The following is a 17,349-nucleotide window of genomic DNA, read 5'->3' as shown; positions in this document are numbered from 1 at the left end:
ATTCATTTCTAAATCGTGCCCTATGGGTGCCTACTCATCCCATTCTATTGTCCAGGAGGTGATAGACAACTATAGGGGCGGTTCTACACTCAACCTAAGGCTGCTCAAAAATTGAAACTAGGCGCCAAATAATTGAAACACATAAGACTCCAAAGAATGCAATTAGCATGTTAAGGGATCACATTTACCTCTCACATAGGTGCAAAGGCTATTACTAACGAAATTCGACTTTAAAAAAATATGGCAAAATTAGATTTGTTAGCATGGTAGACTGGTTTAACAAATTGTCCTATGAACATGATTTCTAATCGTGAGAGCATGTCCGACAGCTTCCTATATTATTGAATCATTTGATTTGGACTTAAAAGAGGATTTCTAAGTGATAATTGCAAGTGGCCAGCTATGACAGCGAAGGGTGCAAACTATCTCAATATTAATCTAATAGGCATGGTCTCTATGTTGATATTACCTTGAAATAAAAAATCTTTGTTATCGGATCCTATAGGCAAGATTTCTATGTGATTTAGACATTAGGTTGTTTAAGTAATCAAATGGTCGAGTGACATGATTCATTATTTATAATCCAATAGGCATAACTTCTAGGTGTAACACCCTAAGAACATGATCTCTAAGTGAAGTGATACAAATAGTCAAGCAAATCTAAGTGAAGTGATACAAATAGTCAAGCAAACTACTATAGAGTAAGTCATATAGACGTGATTTCTAAGTGTGAGAGTTTAAGAACATGCTATCTAAGCAGTGTTGAAGACAGGCAAGCAAATTGCCATATAACAGATCCTATAAGCATGTTGGCCAAGTGACATCATTGAATTATTGACATATTCGGAAGATTATGCAAACAATTTCTAATCCTTATTAATAAAAGCCCTAGACTTATGATTTCTAGGTGAAGCAAGCAAAAATAAAGATCTTATAGGCATGATAGCTAGTGGCAAATAGCATGCAAGAAATTGAGCATGGTTGGTAATGACATGTAGCCGCCAAGGATATTTGGACGGCATGTTATCTACCTAGTCATGCAAAAGTTAAACTATCTCAGGCCCCCTTTCAACTATTTTCCATTATCATCTTTACAAGTTATTACAAACAAAGGAAAAGTAATTACAGGCCAAATATAAATTTACAAATAACCCAGTCAGATACAATCACAAATTACTGAGGCAAAGTCACAACAACACAAGGGTTGCCTTGGAGTGGACAGTGATGATAGGCCTAATTGCGTAAAATTTAGCTATCAGTTTGGATCTCAGTTCTAGATACCAGTTGGAGCTACCAGATGATATGGATTGCGAATGCTTATGCTCAGAATCACGTGTGAATTTGTGCATTACATGGTACACACATTTGGAAAGCCTTGGTAACACAAGCTTATGGCCAAGCGTGGCTCTTCATTGGACATGGTTCATAGTTCATTTTGTACTACCAAAGTTGAGTGCAACACTCAACTTTGATACTCCCTCCGGTCCACAATAAGTGATCAATTTGCTTTTGACATGCCTATTAAAAAAATACTAAATTCTATACAAAAATATCTAGTATGACTAAACTACCTTTAATTAAATATTTAATACGAGGAGTAAGAAATTTTTTAGGGATATGTACATAGAGGGTAATTTGGTAAAAATAAATTGAATTTTTTCTTGATTATATAAATGGACACTTATTTTGGACCAAAATAAAAAGGAAATTGGTCACTTATTATGGACCGGAGAGAGTAATTGGATTGATGTACTTTTATACTTTATTCATCTTCACTTTGTGAGACCTCCTGACACTTTGTATTTTGCTTTTGATTATTATTAAAGAAAATACCATTAAGCACCCGGCTTAGTGGTATATTGCTTAAAAAAACTAATTTAAACCAACTCTTACCCATGTTTGAGTAGTTAATTTTAGGTAGTTAATTTCTTTGTGTCTTTTTTTAAAAAAAAATAAATTTTGAAACATTTGTTGGAGCCTTTTCCTAAAATTTGACAATTGTTAATTTTTTGACGTTACACTTGGAATCATCACAATGATTTGCTTCCCCTATTCTATCTATAGAATAGATATTGTTTGAATTTTAATGAAAAATCTCTATTAAATTAAAAGGACTTATATAGTCATCGATAACTTTTTTGTTCTATGTTTTTCTTTATTATATTATCCAATGTTTAGTAAAATTACATGATTAAAAGAAATTATTAGCATATAACTTGTCTAATATTTTTGTCTGCTACCGCATCGGAGCGGGATGGATGAAGTGAAGGCTCGCTTTCGGTATTTTATGTGATAAGAATGTGTCGCCAAGACTTAAAGGTATGTTTTATCGAGTGGTATTCCGACCGAATATGCTGTATGAGATTGAGTGTTGGCTAGTCAAGAACTTCCACGTGCAGATGATGAAAGTAGCAGAGATGAGAAAGTTGAGATGGATGTGCGGGTGTACCAAGAGAGATAGGATTAAGAATGAAGCTATCCGGAACAGAGTTGGAGTAGCCTCCATAGAGGACAAGATGCGAGAGTCGAGGCTGATATGGTTCACACATGTTAAGAGAAGAAGCATTGTTGCTCCTGTTAGGAGGTGTGAGAGGTTGGCCGTGGAGAGTTTTAGAAGAGGTCGAGGTAGGCCTAAGAAGTACTGGGAAGAGGTGATTAGACAGGATATGGCTCCAATTCACTGAGAACATGACTCTTGATAGGAGGGTGTGGAGGTCAAGGATTAAGGTAGAAGGTTAGTGGGTAACTTTTAGTGTTCACCGATAGTCTTAATAGCATGGATGCCTCCTCATATTCTTAGATTTTTATTACATTATGTGGTTTTGTTCGCCTCAGGTATTGTATTCCCTGTTGATTGTTATTTGGTACTACTTATCCTTTATCTCTCTCTTTTTCTTGTTTCTTCCTTTCTTACTTTCTTTTTCTTCTTCTTGCCTTTCCTGAGCCGAGGGTCTATTGGAAACAACCTCTCTACATTAGGTAGGGGTAAGGTCTGTGTACAGACTACCCTCCCTAAACCGCACCTGTTTGGATCATACTGGATTTTTTTGTTGTTGTTGTTATTTTTTTTTTAATATAATAGAAGTTATATATTTTATTACTCTTGAAAATATTTTTTTCATTAAATTTATTACATTGTTCTCAATAATATTGTTTGAATTTTAATGAACAAATACACTTTTTATTTCAACAAAGAAAAACGAAAATGATTTAAAAAGGTAAACAAAGAAATTAACTAACCTAAACCAACCCTCATCCATGTTTGAGTAGTTAATTTTAGGTAGTCAATTTCTTTATTAATTTTTAATAATTAATTATTAATTAAATAACTAGTTATTAACTAATTTTGCCATGTAATATTTTTAGGCTACAACTTCAATTAATATGGTGCATTTCTCTTTGACTTTTAATGATATATAGAGTAAAAATGGCGGGTGTGGTAGCCACTAATGAAGGTGGTATTTATTTTTTATCCAACAATTTTAATGTTGAGCAAAAATAGTCACTAATTTATTAAAATTAATATGAAAAGACATTTTCACCTTTCTTCCATTACTTTTCTTCTCAAACCCTCGCTTCTCTCTAAACTCGGAACTCCAGTTGAGATGGCTTCCTCGTCTCAACCGAAAAATGCAAACACTCTTGTGTTGAATCTCTTTACTACACAAACACTTTACAAGGTATTCAAAATTTAGCCATTTCGTTGTTGTCTTCTTATGTTGCGTTTTTTCTTCTTTTTGCAACAATTCTGCTGCTTCATTGTTCCCGAAACAAACCAATTTACCAATATTCACAATGACAATTAATTGTTCTTCAGTCAGTTCCATAGTTTTTTTATCGTCCAAGATTCTGTGTATTATATATATATATATATACGATTTCGGTCGAAGAGCTCGATTTTGAAGATTTGATCATACCCTGAGCTCAAAGGTGAAGGACAATAGCTCCTGAAACTCTAAACTTAGACTAACAAGCTCAAAAGTTAAGGACAATAGGTCCTGAACTTAGACTAAGAAGCCCACAAGTTAAGGACAATAGGTCCTGAACTTAGACTAATAAACTCAAAAGTTAAGGACATTTGGTCCTGAACTTACAGTTACAAATTCAAAAGTTAAGGACATATAGTCCTGAAGTTAAGTTAAAAGTTAAGGACATGTAGTCCTGAAGTCCTGAAATTAAGTTCAAAAGTTAAGGACATGTAGTCCTGAAGTCCTGATATTAAGTTCAAAAGTTAAGGACATGAGCAGAAGGGTATTTTCGTTCGGGCAATTAAAGTTTATTAAAGCAGTGACTAAAAATTAAAAATATTTTAAACAGTGACTCAAAAGTAAATACATATATTATTTAGTGGTTAACCGTGTACTTCTCCCATATATAAATCGTCCAAAAACTCACACAGTGTGATGCGACAATACATCGGCTCGTGGACAATATGCTGTACCTTTTTTTTTCTTTTTCATATAATGTTCGGTACCCGTATTATTGACTTGTTCCTAATAAAACTTTGACCTTGGTTAAAAGATTACAAAAAAATAAGAATAAAGTGATATATTTTATCAAGTAGTTAATAGCTGAAAACTTTACAAGGTATAATTGTTTTCTTTTTTACTCTTTACCATAACGGGTACGAACTTAATGTATATTCTCTTAAGAACGAACGAATGACCTATATGTGTCTGCCACTGCAATTTGATTGGCTTTCACATCTACACACCAATAATAGTGAAACTTATCTGAATAATAAGAATTACTCGCTCTAGTGCACAGTAAGTAATCAATTTGCTTTGGGCAAATCCATTAAGAAAATACTAAATTCTAAATAAAAATAGTTAATGTAATCAAATTACCTTCATTAAATATTGCACCATATTTATAGTAGCACTTACTTCTCTTCTCAAATGTGAGGAGTAAATGACTTTTTAGGGATACGTATTTAAGGGTAATTTTGGAAAAACAAATTGAATTTTTTTCTTGATTATATAAATGAATACTTATTTCGGATCAAAATAAAAAAATAAATTGATCACTTATTATAAACCAGAGGAAGTAGACTTTAATAGTATTAACTTGACTAGAAGTTGACTACGTAGTAAAGGATCAAGTGGGGTCAATCATATGGCATATGGTCCCTTTTGGACTTTGTTGAACATACTAAAATAATGGAGTTTGATTAAACTGGAAACTAGCGGAAGATTAAGGAACAAAAGAATGTCGCCTCATATTTTGCTTCATTATTACTCAATGCCTCACTTCTTCTCTGGAGGATTCTTTACACAATCCACGAGGTGGCGTATTTTTTTCCTTTTTTTTTATTTTTAAATCAAATGTTTTAATTTTATGTATTAATAATGTAAAAATTATATACACAATCAGATTCTCTGTTAGGCATAAAAAAAAATGTATGCTATTAATAACTACATGCAAGTGCTCACAAAAAGTGAGGTTAATTACCAAGAAAACAAAAGGATAGATAAGTTGTGATAACATGTTAAAATTACATTAATATTTTAAAACTTCTTTACACTGCGGTGTATATTATTATTATTATTAGTTCTTTTTATTTTATTTTTTGGAAAGGCGGGTATGGTTAGTATTGGAAAAAGAAAGCGTCGTACGCTTAAAGAAGCCAAATACGTTAAGCAACCATCTATATATATCCCTCACTCTCTCAAATTCCATTTATGGTTCGTTACGCTAAATTCTCACGAATCCCAAATCAACTAATCCCTTTTATTTTAATTCTGCTAATTATTTTACGTGAATAACAATACGTCCATGAGAATGAGGGAAGTCTACGTTTGCTTGAATGCTGATTGGAATGCCTTCACTTTAACTGATTAATTAGTATTCCTTTTCAAAAGAACTCATAAAATACTAACTCCTACTTATCTACTTTATTTGTCCCTTAAATTTTGATATACTCATTGCAAAATAATTTAATAACATTCATTATAAGATTTGTTTGATTAAATTGCTTTTATTCTTCATTAATTTCTTAATTAGTGACATGTCTTCTTAGAGTAGATGAAATTGGCAAAATTTAATTGATGCCTTCTGATTTTCAGAAGTCAAAATATCGTTGACCAGTTATTTTTATTTAAAGTGATAGATAAATAGGATATTTTACTAAATTATTGCTATTAACAACAACAACAACCCCAGTGAAATCTCACAAATGGAGTCTGTGGAGGGTGAAGTGTACACAGACCTTACCCTTACCTAATGAAGGTAGAGAAGTTATTTTCGGAAGACCCTCGGCTCAAAAGAAGTGAAAATGAAGTAATAAACAGACAATAGCAACAACCAGGTTAGTAGACATGGGAACAAATGAAGAAACGTGCAACAACAGATACCTAAAAATACAACACTATAAAAATAGATTCAGTCTTGCAGGAAATATTGATACAATATGAAATAGCAAGGGTTAGGCATAGAAAAATACAAGACTAGGACTAATACTACTGAAATGCCTAGACGAAACTCTAGACTGCCTATCAACCCACAACCCTAATCCTCGACCTCCACACCCTCCTATCGAGGTTCATGTTCTCGGCTAGCTGATGTAGCGCCATGTACTGCCTAATCACCTCACACCAATACTTCTTAGGCCTCCATCTACCCCTTCTCTGACCCGCTATGGTCAACCTCTCACACCTCCTAACCGGGGTATCAGGATCTCTTCTCTTCACATGCCCGAACCATCTCAGCCTCGATTCCCACAACTTATCTTCTAAGGGAGCCACGCCCACCTTGTCCCTAATATACTCATTCATAATCTTATCTCTCCTGGTATGCCCACACATCCAACTCAACTCCTCATTTCCGCTACTTTCAACTTCTGAACATGAGATTTCTTGATTGGCCAACACTCGGCTCCTTACAACATGGCCGGTCTAACTACTATTTCATAGAACTTGTCCTTGAATCTAGATGGCACATTCTTGTCACACAAAACACCAGAAGCGAGCCTCCAATTCATCCATCCCGCTCCAATACGGTATACGACATCCTTGTTGATCTCCTTGTTACCCTGTATCCCAAACCCAAGATATTTGAAACTATCTCTCCTGGGGATGACTTGTGTGTTCACGTCCATTTCTGCTTCATGAGCCCCAACACTAAACTTACACTCCAAATACTCTATCTTCGTCCTGCTCAACTTTAAACCTTTAGACACCAGGGTCTGTCTTCACACCTCTAGCCTAGCATTAACCCCACAATGCGTCTCATCAATCAACACTATGTCATCTACAAATAACATACACCATGGCACCTCTCCTTGAATGTGTCGCGTCAACACATCCATCGCCAGGACAAATAAAAATGGGCTAAGAGCTGATTCTTGATGCAACCCTATCTCCACTAGGAAATAGTCCGAGTCATCTCTTACAGTTCTCACCTGAGTCTTAGCTCCATCGTACATATCCTTAATTACCCTAATGCACGCTACTGGGACACCGCTAATCTCTAAACATCTCCATAAAACCTCGCCAGGGACTTTATCGTAGGCTTTTTCTAAGTCAATAAACACCATATCCAAGTCCTTCTTCCTCTCCCTATATTGTTCCATCAACCTCCTTACTAGATGAATGGCTTCTATAGTCTACCGCCCTGGCATGAAATCGAGCTGGTTCTCCGAAATAGACACACTCTTTCTCACCCTCCTCTCCACCACCATCTCCCAATTTTTTATGGTGTAACTCAACAGCTTGATACCTCTACAGTTATTGCAATTCTGGATAAATTATTGTTATTAACAATATTTTGAAAATCTTAAATTGACTAATAGTACTCCAAAAAGTTTTTAAGAAAGACTATTTAATGGTTTGTTAAAATTGTAAAAAAAAAATATTGTTTTTCTTAATTTGCTAAAGTGGATGAATTAAAAAAACATTTTTTTTTATATTGAACAAGTTAAAGCTAATAGGTGGAGCATACTAACAAAGTGCAAATCAAGAGATAAGTTGGAAAACATGAAATAAAAGTCGGGAGTGCTAAGAAAATGGGACATTAGTAGTTGTGGGTTAGATTGAATTAATACAAACAAACAAACAAAAAAAATATTTAGTTGACTTGAGAATAAGACTTAACTCTCTCGTGATCTTTTGTTGAGAGTTAGTGACCGACCATACATAATGACAGAGATGATTGTGATTAAAAAAAATCAGTCATTAATTAAAATTTAATTGTACAGAAAGTGGTATTTTTCATCCTCAAATGGAGCGGGTGTTTTCACTTTAGGGAATCAACATACTTCAGCAAAATATGTGTTTGGAAATATTTATTCTTCTAGACTGATAAGCTTCTAAAAAGAGGATTCACATAAGATGTTTGGCTATAATTCTATATTGTTTGTGCATTACTTACCTTACATTTTGGAGTTTAATAATAAATTGTCTGACTTTTGAGCTTAAATAAGTTATTTTTATGTGTAGGACTATAGAAATGTGAAAAGAAATGAAGGTTGCACAAAGGAATATTAAAGAAACAGGAAAAGAGCAAGACAGGAAGAAAATCGAAGAAAGTCCAAAGCACCTTGCGCCCAGGCTCGCATCGCCTAGATTCTAGCATGGCGGGCGTCACGCCTAGTTGTGTCTCGCAAGGTCCACGACCTCGCCCCAGATCTGGCCTCGCGAGTTCAGGCGCCTGATCCCTCCCTCCCCCCCCCCCCCAAGAATAAATTATTTCCTTCTATGATTTGGACTTGTAGACTTCGACCCTAACATATAAGTACTTCCTAAATGTGTTTAATGAAGTGGTGGATATATTTTGAAGGAGATATTCGATCAAGGGAGAGTACCAGCAACCGTGGAGGCTGGAGTTCATTATTTTATCTTTTTTTCCGCCAAACTTATTAATTTTTATGTTTTTTTGGATGATTTATCGTTTGATTATTAAGTTTATGTGTGGTTCTTTCATGACTATTGTTATCTGAATATTGATTTTTTTTCTTGATTTATCGTATTTATTTAATTATTCAATCCTGCGCTTAATTATTTGATAGTCTGATCACTAATGGAATACTATCTACGAATCTTGAATTGAACTCAAAAGTTGGAATTCTTGAATCTGCGCATCGGAGAATAGATTCGTGGTTAGGATAAACATATGCTAGTTGCCTTGCTTGGTTATTATATGGGGATTATGAATGCATTGTTATTGATTCTAACTCTATAGATTATAGGTGTTAGGTTAGCTGGAATATGTAAATAAGAACTCGATAGATTCTTATTGGTAATATTAACCTCGTCAAGCAATAAAGCATATAAATTAATTAGTCAATTCAAGTGAAGAATACAATATGATTATTAGATAGCCCATAACCTTATATCGTTTTTATCACATTGATAACTTAAAAGTCTATTTTACATTTGTTTAGAGTTAACTATTTATTTTCTTTTTAGTTTAATGAGTGAGGCGTACTCGCACAATGAAGGGTGCCTGCACACGAGATCATACCTTGAGGAAGTTTGAGTACCTCTTGAGCTTCTATTGGTTCAGCTTTATTCCATTCAGGGAGTTTCTTGTACACCCCTATTATTTTTATTTTATTTGTGCATTGGGGACACTGTACTATTTTAAGTGTAGATGGGAGAATTCCGATAGTTGATAGAAATATGTTAGTGATAATGCTAACTTCTTATTTTTATTTGTTTAGTTAGTAGAATTAGTAATAATAGTTTTAGTAGCTTAAATTTAAAAAACAAAAAACAAAAATATGGAAAATCATAGAAAATTGGAAAAAATAGACTTTTTTCGATGATGTGTAACGACCCGATCGATCATTTTGAGAGTTAGCTTTTCGTTCGGTGATTTAAGGTCTCGAGAAGCTTTGTATTGTGTATCATGACTTGCGTGTGTGGCCGGGTTTAATTTTCGAATAAATCGGGATTAATTTGGAAGAATAATCCTTGTTTTAGAAGCTTAAGTGACAAGAGTTGATAGGAGTTTAACTTTTATGTAGATGACTGTGAAATGGTATTTTGATGATTCCAGTAGCTTTGTATGGTAATTTTGGACTTAGGCGCATGTACGGATTTGGATTTGGAGGTCCTTAGGTTGATTTGATGTATTTTAGCAAAAGTTGAAAAGTTGAAAGTTTGAAAAGTTGAGAGGTTTGTTTGGAAGTTGACTTTATTGATATCGGGTTCGAATTTCAATTCTAGGAGATAGAATAACTCCGTTGCGTTATTTGAGACTTGCATGCAAAATTTGAGGTTATTCCGGGTTGATTTGATATGATTCGGCGCGAGTTGTAGAAGTTGAAAGTTCATAAGTTTATTAAGTTCGATTTGAGGTGCAATGCATAGTTTTGATATTATTTTATGTGATTTGAGGCCTCAAGTAGGTCCGTGTTATGATATGGTATTGGTTGGGAGGATTGGATGGGGCTCCGGGTGTGTTTCGGACGGGTTTCGGATCATTTGGATCATGTTAGTTGAAGTTGGTTTGGGCTGGGATATGGTGTGATCGCACCTGCTGACCTCTGGGCACAGGTGTGGTGACCGCATGTGCGAGTGGTAATGTACAGGTGCATTTGTGAGTTGGGCTGAAATATCCGCAGATGCAGCGTCATTTTTGCAAAAGTGGCCGCGCAGGTGCGCTTCTTTGTTCGCATAAATGACACCGCAGATGCGTTGTCTTGGACGCATGTGCAGTCATTTGGGATTTTAGATGTTTGGACATATGTGCTGAATATTCCGTAGATGCGGCTTCGCATATGTGACTGTGAGTCTGCAAAAGTGGAAGTGTTGGGCAAAACATGTTATATATCGAGGGTTTGATATTTTTAACACTTTTTGAGTTAGAGACCTCGGTTTTGGGCAATTTAGGAGGGGTTCTTCATGTGTTGGATTGGGGTAAGTGTTCTTGACCCGGATTTCATTATATTTCATGATTTCATCCTTATTTTTATCATTAAATTAGTGATCTGAATTGGAGATAATGAGAATTTTTTATAAAAGCTTCCAAAATATAAAATGAGGATTTGAAGGCCAATGTGATGTCGGAATTGGATAATTTTGGTATGGTTTGATACGTATCGAAATGAGTTTTCAGATTTTGTAAAATTTGTTAAGTTACGAGGTGTGGGTCCCTAGTTGACTTTTTGGACTGACTTTTTAGTTTTCATTAAAGATCGAAGCTTTATTATCCGGAATTATTTCCTATAGTTTTTATTTATGATATTAAGTTATTTTGGCTAGATTTGGGCCGTCTGGAGATTATTTCACGCAAGAAAGTCATTTTAGAGTATTGATTTGGATACTTTGAGGTAAGTATCTTACCTAAATTCGTGTGGGGAACTACCCCTTAGGATTTGAGTTGTTTATATTATTAAGTTATGTGAAAGCCCTGTACGCGAGGTGACGAGTGCGTACTCGGGCTTATATGTGAAAATTGACTGGTTTAGACTCTTAGGCTTCTTTCATAAATTTATTTGGAATTGTTAACACATGTTATATCTTTTATTTTTCATGTTTACTTTCACATGCTTATTTCAGAGTTATTGTTACATGTCACATCCTTTACTTGTCAAGTTTACTCCTATATGCTTATTTGAAGATATTACCTCTTTTATCATTTCGTGACTTCCTTTATTGTTGGGTTACTCTTAATTGAAATTGTTGTTACATGGTATCCTTTTGTTGTTGGTTATTCTCATGCATTTAAACGTAGTTTCTAGTTCGTTCTATCTCTTTCATTGTTAGTCTATTTCATACACTAGAATCCGAAGTTTGTCATTTCATGGAAATACCTTCATTATCGAGTTTATCCCAAGCATTTAATTGAAGTTGAAGTTGTTAAAAGTCATTAATCTATTTAAATTGAAGTTGTGTTTGAAAAAGGTGTTGTTCATCATTGAGTTACTTCCCCCATTCATTTTCTTGTTATTAAGATTCTATACATATTGTGTTAAGCCGTGGGCATTGTTCTGGAAATATTGATATTGTTGGTTCTCTTGAAAAGGTTGTGGCCAATGGGCATGTGTAGTACGAGTTGATATGTCGGGACAAAATGTTGTTGTGATGTTATCACATATGAATTGTTGTTATGCGGAGCATACAGGTGGCATCTCACTGTTGTTATGTGGGGCATAAGGGTGGCATCTCACTGTTGTTGATTGTGCGGAGTGATACGGGTGCCTATTGTATTATTGTCTGGGCTGAGTGATAAGGGTGGCTATTATACAGAGTGATACAGGTGGCTATCAGAGAGATAAGGGTGGCAAATGTCAGGGATGATGTGTGATGGCCTGGGGGCATTATGTTGATGGTATTCATGTGTTAGTATGATTCTACTTGTGTATGTCATACACCTTACATGAGTTGTTGTGTTGCTTTCAATGAGATACTTGATGTTTTTGATATTACTTGTTTACTTGTGTGGTAATAGTACACTCGCACAAGCATACACCATAGCATACCACTTATACTAGTTCTGGAGTATGAATCATAACATTTATCGATCATGCCCATGTATTCTTGTATTGTCTGCTTTCCTATTGATATTGAGCATGTGATCATATCGGGCAGATTGAGATATTGGCACGTGAGTTGCCTGTTTGATTATGATAAGAAATGTGGGCACAAGGTGTCGTGAGCATATGATTTAAGGGTTGAGACTCGTGACTTGTGATTATGAGATGAGGTATCTCGGAGTAATTTTATTGCAAAACCTGTGTCTTAACGACTTGATTAATTGGTTGTTATTTGTTTTCCCTATTTGGTTTTAGTGGTACTTTCACGGTGTTCTTATTACTTTACTTTTTATAACACATGTTGATTCTTGTTGTCATTTATTGATTACTGCTTTCATTATTAGCTTTATACTTCTATACTGCACAGGGTATTTTGACTAGTAGGCGTCTTGACTTGTACCTCGCCACTACTTCACTGAGGTTAGTCTTGATACTTATTGGGTACTAATCGTAGTGTACTCATACTACACTTCTGTATATTTTTGTACAGATCCATGTATTAAAGATATCAAACTCGGACAGAGTTAGCTTATTGATCGTGAGGATTCAAGGTAGTACTGCTTGGTCGCCGCGCTCTTTCGGTGTCCTTTCCTTTCATTGTATTGTCAGCTTGTTATTTGAACAGTATTATATTTCGATCTTTCAGATCTCTCTATGTATTCAGCTAGAGTTTATGGCTCTGTATTACCTAGTCTTGGGAGTTTCTTATAATTATTGCCGCATAGGCTTATTTCACTTTTGTTTAGGTATTCATATTAAACTCTATTTTAAATTGTCATTGATAAATTGGGTTAATTGCTGTAAGTAATCGGCTTACTTATTCTTAGAGAACGGGTGCCATCATGACTCTTGTGGTGGGAATTTCGGTCATGACAAGTTTTTATTAGAGCTCTAGGTTCATAGGTTTTATGAGTCACGAGCAAGTTTAGTAAAGTCTTGTGGATTGGTACGGAGACGGTTGTACTTATCTTTGAGAGGCTACAGAACTATTAGGAAAATTCCACTTCTTTAATTCCTGTCATGCGGAGTTGTTGATTTCGAAGTTTGAGCCTTTCTATCTATATTCTCTCACAGATAGTGAGGACATACGCTACTAGAATAGTTGAGAAGACACCCGCGCCCTGCTAGAGCCGCAAGAGGTCGGGGCCAAGGTAGAAGCTGGGGGCAAGTTAGAGGCCGAGGAGTGACACGTGCTAGAGAAGCAGTTGAGGAGCCACCAGTAGCTCCTATTGGGGGACATGCACTAGAATGGCCTGTTGTTTCCGCTGGATTTCAAGAGACTTTAGCGCAGTTCCTGAGCATGTTTGGTACATTTGCTCAGGCGAGATTGATCTCCATTGCACCAGCTACTTCGCAGATTGGGGGAGGAGCTTAGACTCCCATTGCTCGTACTCTAGAGCAGCAGGCTCACATTGGTCAGGTTTCAAGTGTGGTGCCGGTACAGCCTGTTATTTCGGTTCAGCCTGAAGTCATGACAGGGGCGCCAGAGGAGGAGCAGAAGAGGCTTGAGAGGTTCAAGAAGTATAGTCCACCTACTTTTAGTGGCATAACTATCGAGGATGTATAGGGCTTTCTAAGTGCAATCGTATCCTCCGCACCATAGGCTATTGTGGAGGTGAGTGAAGTTGTTTTTACTATATTTTAGTTGTCAGGAATAGTGTATCAATTGTTGCAGGTTTATGAGGAGGGTAGACAAGTCGATGCAGCACCACTTACTTGGACTCACTTTTCAGAGATGTTTTTGAGGGATTTTGTTCCCCAGACCCTCAGATATATGTGTCACACAGAGTTCGAGCAGCTGCGCCAGGGCACCATGACACTGTGGGAGTGTGCCATCAAATTCAGTGAATTATCTTGTCATGCACCTACTTTGGTTCCTACAGTCAGAGAGTGAGTCCGCAGATTTATTGAAGGGCTCTGTTATAGTTTAAGATTCAACATGGCTCGGGAGTTGGAGACTGACCCTCCATTTCAGCAAGTTGTGGAGATTGCTAGGAGATTAGAGCTTATTGAGCTTATTCGGGGTGAGGAGAGGGAGGATAAGGAGACCAAGATGTCTCGAGTTTCTTGAGGATTTAGTGGATTATACTCTTCAGCTATGACCCATCATGGCGGAGGCTCAAGCAATCAGTCAGTCTAGTCCACACTTCAGACTACTAGTGGTGCCCCGGTTGGTCAGGGACCTCAGGGTACTCATATGGGGAAGTCATCTTTTAGTGAACCACCTGTATGTAGTTCCTGCAGTGGTTATTCCAGTTATCCAGCACAGATTCAGTACCAGCAGTCACGCCTGTAGAGGGGTTGTTATGAATGTGGCATTACTTGGCACATCATGAGAGATTGTCCCATAATTAGGAGAGGCGGATTTCATCAGAGCACTTAGGTTATGGGCTCCATTACAGTTACTACTCCACCTGCATAGCTAGCTAGGGGTGGAGGACAAGCGGGTAGAGGGCTCCTTATAGGGGGCGGGGAAACCCGGCCCGTTGATATGATTTCCATGTTAGGGATGAGGTCGGTCCACAAGATGGTGTCATTACAGTTATGGTTTTGATTTGTTATAGAGGAGCATCATCCTTATTTTGATTCGGTTCTGTTTATCGAAGTGAGTCCTCCCATCTTCTTTCATATATGGGTAAGCTTCGTGATTCTTGTACTCTGCTTATGTCTTTACCCTTGTTGGGAGATTCTATGGTGGTATCTCGTGTCTATCATTTTGTTTTTTCACCATTGAGAGTCATGAGACTAGGATGATTTTTTTGTTACTTGTTACGGTAGGTTTTGATGTGATTTCAGGATGGTTTGGTTACGATTTGTGATTTAGGTACTCTATCGGTATGGGAAGTCTGTTATATGTTGTGGTTTAGTTTTGGGGAACCGAGTTAGTGAAATTTTTCGGTTGGTGCGGTATGTATTCTACTTGTGATTCAAAGGTAAGGATGGGATCCTCACATTTTCGTGTGGTTTGATATGTTTGAACCGGACTACGTGCTACGGTGGAGCTTTATTAGGATAAGACCCTTGTAATTAGTTCATATGTTTTGATTCTCCCTTATGGATTAGATTCGTAGTATGATACTGATAGGGAGTTGTTCTTGTCAGACTCTTTTGATAGCTCTCTCATAAGTTTCTCTTTCAATATTTAGTCATATATGTGTTGTATTTATTGGGTTTTAGCTTGCGAGGTATGTGCCCAGGTGGCGTTGGGTGTGATTTGTTGATTTAGGTGAATGGTTATGAGATCTTCATGTTTCTTGCATCGTTTCCAGCGTCGTGAAGGTTTGGGATAAGGTTTTAGCTAATATTAGATTATTTTTTGGTGTTGGATTTGGTTATGGCTAGCTATTATGGTCAGAGTTATTGTTATGGGCATATGTGTGATGTGTTACGTCATGTGGTTATACCTTGTGGGTGTATTCATGAGATGTGGTAGCTGGTAGAGGTTGATACAATGTGTTTATGTGGGAATCAGTTCTTTGTGAAATGATCGGATAGTGACAAATTTGGTTATAAGGCAAATTGGTGTAGGTGGAAGAAGTAATCTTCAGTTGAGATGGTGTTGTCGAGCTGATATGGATTGGAGTGATGTGGAATCATCCACGAGTATATGTATAGTGAGTACGTTAAGTAATTGATGACTTCGGAACGGTTCTTGGCACATTCGAGGACGAACGTTGGTTTAAGAGTGAGAGAATGTAATAACCCGACCGGTTATTTTGAGAATTAGCGTTCCGTTTGGTGGCATAATTCTCGAGCAGCTTCGTACTATGTATTATGACTTGTGTGGGTGGCCGAGTCTAGTTTTCAGATTATTCAGAATTGATTTGAAAAAGTAATCATTGTTTTAGAAGCTTAAGTGGCAAGAGTTAACTGGATTTTGACTTTTGTGTAGACGACTTCGGAATGGTATGTTGATGATTCCAATTGCTTCATATGGTGATTTTGGACTTAGGCGTATGTCCAGATTTGGATTTCGAGGTTTGTAGATTGATTTGATGTATTTTGGCGAATGTTGGAAAGTTGAAAGTTTGGAGGATTTCAAGGTTTGACTGAGAGTTGACTTTATTGATATTGGATTTGGATTGCAAATTCGGGAGTTGGAATATCTTTGTTGTGTAAAATTTAAGGTTTTTCCGGATTGATTTAATATGATTCGGTGCGAGTTGTAGAAGTTAAAAGTTCATAAGTTTATTAAGTTCGATTTGAGGGGTGATCCGTAGTTTTGATGTTGATTGATGTGATTTGAGGCCTCGAGTATGTCCATATTATGTTATGGGATTGTTTGGTAGGATTGAATGGGGCCATGTGTATGTTTCGGACGGGTTTCAGATTATTTGGATAATGTTGGTTAAAGCTGGTTCGGGCAGGGATCTGGTGTGGTGGCACTTGTGGACCTCTGGGCACAGGTGCGGTGACCGCAGGTGCGAGTGGTAATGAGCATGTACCCTTTTGTGAGTTGTGTTGAAGTATCCGCAGATGCGGCGTCGTCATCGTAGCAAAAGTGGTTGCGCAGGTGCGCTTCTTTGTTTGTAGAAGCGACACTGCAGGTGACGTGTCTTGGATGCAGGTGCGGTTCTTTGTTTTGGGATTTTAGCTGTTTGCGCATCCGTGATGAATATTCTGCAAATGTAACTTCGCATATGCGACTGTGAGTCCGCAAAAGCGGAAGTGCTGGGCAAAACAAGTTATATATCGTGGGTTTGATATTTTTATCACTTTTTGAGTTAGAGACCTCGGTTTTGGGTGATTTTGGAGGGGTTCTTCATGTGTTGGATTGGGTATGTGTTTTTGACTCGGATTTGATTATATTTCATGATTCTATCCTTGTTTTTATAATTAAATTAGTGATTTGAATTAGAGGAAAATGAGAA

At 36.7% G+C, this 17,349-nt stretch overlaps 2 protein-coding genes across 2 annotated transcripts; one reads left to right on the top strand and one right to left on the bottom strand.

Annotated features, from left to right (window-relative positions):
• Positions 1 to 2,351: 2,351 nt before the first annotated feature.
• On the top strand, positions 2,352 to 2,684 carry LOC138883190 (uncharacterized). The gene has a single exon (XM_070163855.1). It carries the CDS (start codon positions 2,352 to 2,354, stop codon positions 2,682 to 2,684), a length of 333 nt encoding a protein of 110 aa, XP_070019956.1.
• A 4,505-nt stretch (positions 2,685 to 7,189) lies between these two features.
• Positions 7,190 to 7,570, bottom strand: LOC138883189 (secreted RxLR effector protein 78-like). Its single transcript, XM_070163854.1, has one exon. The coding sequence runs from the start codon at positions 7,568 to 7,570 to the stop codon at positions 7,190 to 7,192; it is 381 nt and encodes a 126-aa protein (XP_070019955.1).
• Positions 7,571 to 17,349: the final 9,779 nt, after the last annotated feature.

Source organism: Nicotiana sylvestris, chromosome 12, assembly GCF_000393655.2.
Source record: "Nicotiana sylvestris chromosome 12, ASM39365v2, whole genome shotgun sequence".
Classification (NCBI taxonomy): Eukaryota; Viridiplantae; Streptophyta; class Magnoliopsida; order Solanales; family Solanaceae; genus Nicotiana; species Nicotiana sylvestris.
This window is presented reverse-complemented; position numbering and strand designations above follow the sequence as displayed.

Coding starts and splice junctions, on each gene's coding strand:
- LOC138883190 (XM_070163855.1), top strand. CDS start 2,352: ATGCTGTATGAGATTGAGTGTTGGCTAGTCAAGAACTTCCACGTGCAG.
- LOC138883189 (XM_070163854.1), bottom strand. CDS start 7,570: ATGGAACAATATAGGGAGAGGAAGAAGGACTTGGATATGGTGTTTATT.